The sequence below is a fragment of the Phoenix dactylifera genome, chromosome 8, assembly GCF_009389715.1.
Source record: "Phoenix dactylifera cultivar Barhee BC4 chromosome 8, palm_55x_up_171113_PBpolish2nd_filt_p, whole genome shotgun sequence".
Classification (NCBI taxonomy): domain Eukaryota; kingdom Viridiplantae; phylum Streptophyta; class Magnoliopsida; order Arecales; family Arecaceae; genus Phoenix; species Phoenix dactylifera.
The window spans coordinates 29302755-29311302 of NC_052399.1; the positions used below are offsets into that span (position 1 = coordinate 29302755).

Sequence of the window (8548 nt, forward strand, 5' to 3'; positions counted from 1 at the left end):
AGGGGGAACGGGGGGGTTTTGGGCGTTGGCGAGGTGTTTTGGAGGGGAAGAGCGGGGTGGGGGGGGTTTGGGGGTGTAGAGAGCAATTTAGGTGAGGGGGTGGGGAGGGTGGGGGGTAATTTAGGAATTTTTAATTTTTTAGGGGTGTCCTTAGCAAATGAGGGGTGTAGAGAGTATTTAATTTTTTTTTAATTTTTGGGGGGTGTCCTGAGCAATAGGGGGGGTGTATATAGAACCACTCCCTTGCTCCCACAACACGATATCGTCAACGTTAGTGAATAAAAAAATTATGTTTCCACCCATCATACCCTACGTGGCCTCATCAAGCTGCTAACGGCATCAAATATTTCTAAAATATTCCACCTGTCGGCCTGTCCCGAGCGAATGCAGTCCAAGCACACTAAATGCGTGTAAGAGCACAAAAACAAAAAACATGGGTGCAAATATCAATAAACGTTCCCATGCATGAACCCAAAACGTAACGGTTCGGATCACGTCACTCACGCCAGGCGCGACAGTTCCACCAAAAACCATACCCAAAATACTGGGTGCACCACGTCGGCATGCACTGCGCCAATCACCTCGCCTCTTTTCTACGAAGCGCTTCCCCCAGGAAACACGCCACGTTGGCCCTTCCAAATAAAATAAAAACGTGATTAAAAAAACGTGTGTTTTTTCGCAATACTTGAAAGGAATTTATTATTGGAGAATAATAAGGTTCTGGAAATGGAAAATTAACTTCCATTTTCTTTCTTTCTACATACCATCGATTCGATTGAAATCAAAAAGGCCTAAATAAAACAAAAAGATTAATATTATAGCATAATTATTCAAATTCTCTGGAGAATTGAGACCCTAACTAGTGTGCAAAAGAGGGAGATAGAGAGCTTCTTTTCCTAAAATGGTGTTTGGGTCGGGTCGCTTGGAGTTTGCCCGTGGCTTTTGGCGGTGCGGGCTTCGCCCAACGCCGTTCACGGGGCAGGCAGAGACGCAAAGCAGCTCTCGGAGCGGGCGAGCGAGCGGCGGCGGCGACCGCCGTCGTTGTCCTCCTCCCCGCGGGGACTGGCGGGTGTGGACCGGAGAGCCCTTGGTGAGCTGAGGCTCCGGCGGAGGAGGTGGCGCATGGCGGCGATGAGGTCCTCCGCCGGGTTGGATGGCGGCGACGCCGAGCGGAAGTCCCGTGAGAAGCTCATGTGGCGGTGGAGCGCCTCCTCCGTGGAGATCCGCCGCCCGGCGCGGCCGATCTCTTCCTTGACTGCCTCGCCGCAGAGGCCGCAGACCCACCGCCCGCTGTACCGCTCGCGCACCCGCGCGATGTACGCCGGCGTGCACTCCTCCGTCAGCCCGCAGCACTCGCACTTGGCCAACTCCACCTCGATCTGCCCCTCGCCCTTGCCCTCGGACGCCGCCGTGATCGCCACCACGTCGCCGCCGCTCCGCACCCTCGCAGACATTTCCTCGAATCCGAAGGAAACCTAACAAAGCCCCAAATCAGAACCAATCCCTATCAAATAGCCTATCTATATCCGCCCCGATTCTTCCGGTAAACGGATACGGGCACCGACGGGACGGCTATTTAGTGTCCTAAACGCCGACGATTCGAATAGAGGAGTCTTTCTCGCTATTGGGCTATCTCTCCTTCTCCCAGACGATGAAGGTATCCTTCTCTTCTCCGATCAGCACCACCGTCGTCGCCGCCCGATTCTTCTCGAGACCAGCGTCTCCGGCGAGAGACATCTCAGGATCCAAAGCCCCTCTCTCAGATCGATCTCCCTCACCGACTCAGAATAGCGTCCACAGGAGGCGATTTATTTGGAGAGTCTCCGAATCTCCTCTCTCTCTCTCTCTCTCTCTCTCTCTGTGTTTTTTTTTTTTTTTGATAATCTCCTCCCTTTCTTCCGGAGTCTCCGGTCTCCGAGTCTTCTCTCTCCCTCTCGCTCATATGGTCTCGAGCCGGGGTCCGAGTTGGTTTTTATTGGTCGCGGAGGGAAGAGGGGAGGGGAGAGGAGAGGGGCATTTATTGCCTTTTTGTCACGTAGTGGGGGTGGGGCCCGCCAGAGGGTGGGCGGACCGTGACACGAGGCAGGGAGATGGTCCACGTTATCATGCTGCGTTGGCGTACGTTGCGGCCTTTGTGGACGCTGCCAGCTGTTATCCACTAGTCTGAACCTGGCCCCACCACTACCTGTTTTCTACGCAGGTAGGAAGATTTTACCAGCTTGGCGGAGCCCTTTTGAAATAGTATTTTTATAAAAAATTATTATTATTTAATAATTATATTTTTAAAGTGTCATAAAATTTAGTATGTACTTAAAAAATATTGTATAGAATTATACAACAAAACATACTAAAATATAATATATATTAATATATAAATATATAATATAGTATAATATTACTGTAATGTAATATAATATTATTCTAATATAGTTAATGTAATTTGTATGTTGTAGCATAATAATATAATATAATTTATATTATATAACATAACATATCAATGTATTATAAGATAATGTAACATAATATTATATTTATAGTATAATATAATATTTTAATATAAAATATTTTAGTTATTGTCATTATATATTGATATTTTATTAATATAATATTTTTAGAAACTAAGACTTGTTATAGATTTCTTTCTTCGCATATTAAGGGGCAGTTATTGTAATTATATAATTTTATCATAAATATTTGGTGTAAAAAGAAAAAAAATATAAATCTAAAATAACTTTTCGATGCGTGCTAAGTACTTTTTAAAAAAAAGCTCCAAAATGGAGCTTCTCCAAGTAGTTTTCATCTTTCTGGTAAAGTTAAAATAACTTTTTGATTTTTTTTACCAAACATCACTGTACTATCTAAAAGTACTTTTGAAGGATCAGAAAATACTTTCTAGCCTACCAAAAACTCTACCAAATGGAGTCTAAGTCAATTTGTTGGCACCCAATGATGTGTCATTGTGATCATGGCAACGCGCTCCTTCTAACTTGCTCTAACGGATTATTTTCAAAACTATTTTTTTTTTTTTATAATTGGCAAGCAGTTCTTGTGTAACATTTTTGCAATTGAATTACAGTAGCTTATCTCCGATGGTCGTGTGGGTTTTGCGGCTCATCTGGCATCCAATTATGATCTTAAAAAGGGTTAATAAGAACACCGTTTTCCTTGGCTTTCAATTAAGTAAGACACCCAGCTAAAGGCAAGGCCTGTCCTATTGTGGAGTACGTGACGTCACCAGCTACGAAAGACCTTCCATGCTCTTGGAGGACCCCACCAAATAATGAAGTTTTGACCGGTGCTCATTCTTGATTGGTTTTAACTTTAAACTATAAGCTCGCATGATAAGCATGCTTTCTTAAATTCAAAATAACAATAGGCCCAACGTCGCACGACTTTAAAATTTTTATCTCCCATCTCCTGCCGCCGTGGTGACGAGGCCGATGCCGCCGAAGATGACGTAGGAGGGGAGGAAAATGATCTTAAGAGGGGCGGGGCCACCAGAATCATGGCGAGTGAGAGAGACCCGTAGATGATAAGATAATTTCCATGAATTTCAAACTCACAAGTTCCCCAGTAAGCTTCTATTGATGATATATAAATATATATATATATAATCAAGGTACTATTTAATCTCATCAATCTCTTGATGTTATGGTTGTCCATTTGTTGGGAGACACTATTATTTTCAAAAATAATAATTATTTTGCCAGGACCTTCCTAGACATATTTGTAAATCTATTTTATTACTTTTGATTGAGCAATAATTTTTATAGTTATATGCGTATGATACCAAAGAAGAAGGTCCGGATTATATAGTACCACCTAGAGGTTATTGGTAGTCATATTATTTTTGATTGTTGCATGACTATTGTTTCTCCTTCAATATTGGATATATCCATTATTCATACGTTTATCTTTTTCCGATCTGATAAAACCGTTAATAAATATATATATGGGGCAATCCACTCTTTAGGAATTCAACTATATGTAATTATTATAAATAATTGTTAGGATTTGAGAATAATATTTATATACATATATTTAAGATTTTTGAAATTAAGAATAGTAAGATATATTTTTAGTTCCATATTTGTTAGTATTCTTTTGAATAATTTATTCACATCCTTTAAAAATTGCTTCATTTTGATGTGAAACACTCTAGCCATAATATCCGGTCTATCCTCGACTCTTTGTCAAGTAATTTGCTGCAATGCTTCTTTTATTTCGATCTAATTAGATTGCAAGTGAATGTGGTAAAAAAATCTGGTGGACCTATAGAATGGAAGACATCCATAGCATCCCGATAATTTTGATGCATGTTCCAAAAGCTATCATTAAAAGAAAAAGGCAAAATATATCATCTTTCGACGGCTGCAGTAATAGTTTCATCAATGGTTATAGTATTTTGCATATCTTGATATAATTCCACATGAAGTTTCGTTTGGTTGTGTCACATCCATTGCAGTCTATCTTTTTCAATGGCAGTATAACCATCGACAACATATTATTGGAAGAGCTGACCACCTTGCAGAAGTATTTTTTCTTTGGATGCATAAATCTGCATCATGTAAGTATAGATTTCTCTCATTGAAACATGCACCTTATTTACCAACCTACCCCACAATTTTTTTTTCTTTTTTACATGATTTAGGATTTTTTTTGGTGAGTGATATTTTTTTATTGAACATTTTTTTCTTTTTTGATGAAATTTATTTCAAATATATTTCAAATTCTTTATATGAGGAATGAAATGCGTTGGATGCTCAAATTCAAATTTCAATAACATTTAGAAAATTTTGGTTCCAATGTCTCATTAACAAAAAAAATTTAACATCCATAGAAAAAATAAATTCAAACTTCTATAAACCGACAACTACAAAAATATAGTAAATAAAATTGTTATTTAAATAGTTATTGTATAAAAGTAATATAGTAGGCGGCTCTATTTATGAACAAAAAAACTTCAAAATTAAGATAAGATGGAAATTGAGGAAAAGTCATTTGAAGGGATATGGTTCATGTAAAGAATTGAATTCCTTTTTTCTTAGAAAATAAAAAGGACAAAATCCCATGAATTCTAAAATCATGTGATTTTTTTAAAGAGTTTCCTTCGTTGCGATTATTTTTCGCATCTCATGCCTACAATATATTTTTTTTATTAGAAACTAAATATTTAGGCTTCCTCTCTACTTCTCTAATTAGTAACTTCCTCTTTCTCCCTATATTTGACATCTTCTCCACCCCCCTCCTGTAATTAGCCCATTCTCTTTCCTTAATTCTAAAAGTTTCAAAAGTGTTTTGCCAAATTTATTCTATCTATTAAAATTTTATAGTTTTTAAAAATTGAAAAGGTGAAACATATCCCTGCATATTACTTTTTACATCTTTGTGGTCTTCTTTATATATATATATATATATATATGCATGCATGCATGTATGTGTGTATGTACATGTACATCAATTTGAAATAGAGAAAAACATGGACAGAAAATCCTACTCTCACTCTATCTATCTCTCTCACCCCCATTCTATGCACCCACATATTCCATTACACCTCATTTTTTGCTTTTTTTTTCTAAAACTAAAATATATCTCTATCCATTCCATATGTTATTCTCTCGTCTCATAACAATCCATATAGCATTCCCTCTTTTCAAGCTCCTTACCCCACGCTTCTTTCTACTGTATACCTCATAATCTTTTACCTTTTTGTACCAGTCTAGGTATGTAATGTAATCTATTTGATGACCTTCAAATCTTTTTCTTACCAATTAAAATAATACTGCACAGTGATTCTTATACTCATAAATATTTTTATGTTTTTGATAGATAGGTATTGACTAATGAAAGAAACACCATGATCTTTGGAGAATACTAATAGAATTTACTTTCTCAAATATCTAGAATATATTTGTACTAAACTATATTCGTTTAATAGCAATACTCCCTTATTAAATCAAGATCTAATAATGATTTTGTTAATCTTTAGATGGATTGAAATCTTTGATCATGTCTTCTATATTTAAAGTGACTAATCTCGGATATGTGCGCTGTACTTCAGGAAGTATTGCTTGGATTTTCTAGGATAAACATAGAAGTCTAAGACAACATTTGGATTGGGGATAAATGGAGTTTATCGCTATTTGTCTTCGGAATAAGGGAGTTTTCTTTTCTTTTAGAGAAAAAGAAAAGCAAATGCTTTCAGATCCCTTTTTTTATTCCTTGTCCACACTCTTGTCCTCATTCATTGAGCACATGTATGATGCTAGTTATGTATAATGGGAGAAGCTTTTATAGTTGCACTCCCAAATAAATTATTTGTATTCGTTACCCATACTAAAAACAATAAAGACATGACTTTATATACTTTTACTTGTTGTGGCTTCAATCCTCAATTGACTTTCCTTGATTTTTTTTAATCTCTCAACGTGAGGTGTTTAGGAATAGCAAGATAGGATTTGCACTTATGCATGGTAGCCCTTGTTGTAGATGTCACGCCCCGACTCAAGATCGCAAGCCGGGGTTGCTGCAAACATCGCATATTCATAGGAAACTCTCTCCATAAGCATGCAAAATATCTCATCATGATATCATAAACATGCAACAGAAATAATTTAAATAGTAGCGTTCAAATTCTAATTAAATAACAAAATTAAAATTATTACAAAATTAGTCTAAATAAATATGTCAAAATTTTGTCTCTAATCGCTCTTCCATAATAAATTTCTAATTTGAGCTAATTCTTCAGATCTATTAAAATAGTAAGAAATCGTATAATGAAGTAGACAACCCGCTAAGCAATGAATATTTTAGTTAGATAAATTAGGCAAACAAATAGATAATAATACGGAGAAAATAAGCAATATACATAGTATTAATATACGAATCAAATCTTTCTTAAACTCCTGGCATTAAGGCCTTCTTTTTCTGAGGCGATACAAATGAAAGACAAAGAACAAGCTATAAATTCAGAATCATTTAAGACGCAACCACTACGAAACAAGAGTGAAGCAAAACCAGAAGGCAAGAAAAAGAGAAACTATCGATCTATATTTAAAAAGCTATCAGAACAGCAAGCGGGCCTTAAAAAGGCAAGCCGAAGCAAAAAATCGGAGACGTCGGGGGGCCAAATGGCTCGAACATCGCCGGTGCCGGATAATAGATTGGATCAGAAATGGGGATGAGAGCTCGGGAGGGGGAGAGAAAGGGGATACAAGATGAGAAGGGAACTCACCGAGATCCAGGTGCTGGGACGAGATCGAGTCGCCTGGAGGATAGAAGAGCCGAGCCAAGAATCAAGGAATCGAGGATCGGAAAGCGCCGGCTCCAGAGACTCGATTGGATGGGGGTGAGAGCCCGCTCGAGACAAGGAGAAAGACCGGAGAGAGAGAACGTTGTGCGGGTCAGCGCGACTGGCCCTTCCGGTCAAGATGGGCCAAGCAGCAAAGCTTTCCTATTTATTGGAATTGGATCTGGAAGAGAACAGTTGCTATGAAACAACTCAAACAAGCAGCGCCACCTCTCTCTCTCTCTCTCTTCTCTTTTTTTTTTTTATTATTATTTTTAGTAAAACGATAGTCCACGTCAAACAAGCATGAGTACAACCAGTAGTATCAAAAAAAAATAATATATATATATATATAAATTTTTTACGTTTTTGTGGTGAGTATGGATTGAACCAGCAGCGCCGCCAATCTCGTGCGTGTTTTTATTGTTAAAAATTATCGTGACACGCCTTCAACTTTGGATATTTTTCACCCTATCTCAACTTTAGAAGCCAGTGTCTATTTAAAACTTTTTAAAATTGAGTGGATGTTACTATAGTTTTTGAATCCATTTGCTTCCCATGCATCGTTTTGGTCGCTATTATGATATTCTGTCTTGGGGTTAAATTAATAAAATATACCTCAGCATCAAGCTCTTAATTTCATAAATGCTCACCATGCATAGTTTTAAGTACTGACCACAGCGTATGCTGTTCCGTATGCTGCTGCTTTTATTAACAAAGATAGCATTTCAAACATACCATGTCGATGATTGATCTAAGAGCATGGGAGCCCACTAACGGTTTAAGTAGAATGTGCATGCATGCCTTTTGCATGGCTGTGATGATGACCATGATTCATGCCCATAACACCTAGAGATGGAGGCAGAGCTTAAGCTGCCTTTGGTTTTTCTTCTTCTTTTGGACGAGGGGCCTCACATTGCAGGCAGGTGAAGATTGATTTTCAGCTTATATTTAATTTCAAATAAAAGAGACTTAAACCTCCTTTTCTTTCTTTTTTTTTTTGTACACACTCAAACCTCTTTAGTATGAAGATTTCTGGCTTCCCTAGAGGGTTGAAATTTTGGACAACTTAAACCTCTTTTTTAATTTTAAAGCAAGCAACAGAAAACACCCTAACTTGTGTATTCTTTAATCTGGAGCAGGTAGGTATTGACGTATCAAAAGTGAGAGATACTGCCTGCCTGACGTAGACTGTAAGATTGTATCGTTTTAAATGATATAAAAGAGACTGATAAACTAGAGCTTATCCCTCCATGACAC

The 8548-nt window shown here is 37.9% G+C and overlaps 1 protein-coding gene across 1 annotated transcript; it reads right to left on the reverse strand.

Moving 5' to 3' along the window:
* Positions 1–678: 678 nt before the first annotated feature.
* LOC103709341 lies at positions 679–1962 on the reverse strand. Its single transcript, XM_008794641.4, has one exon. The coding sequence runs from the start codon at positions 1452–1454 to the stop codon at positions 972–974; it is 483 nt and encodes a 160-aa protein (XP_008792863.2). The 5' UTR covers positions 1455–1962; the 3' UTR covers positions 679–971.
* Between the last annotated feature and the right edge of the window lie 6586 nt (positions 1963–8548).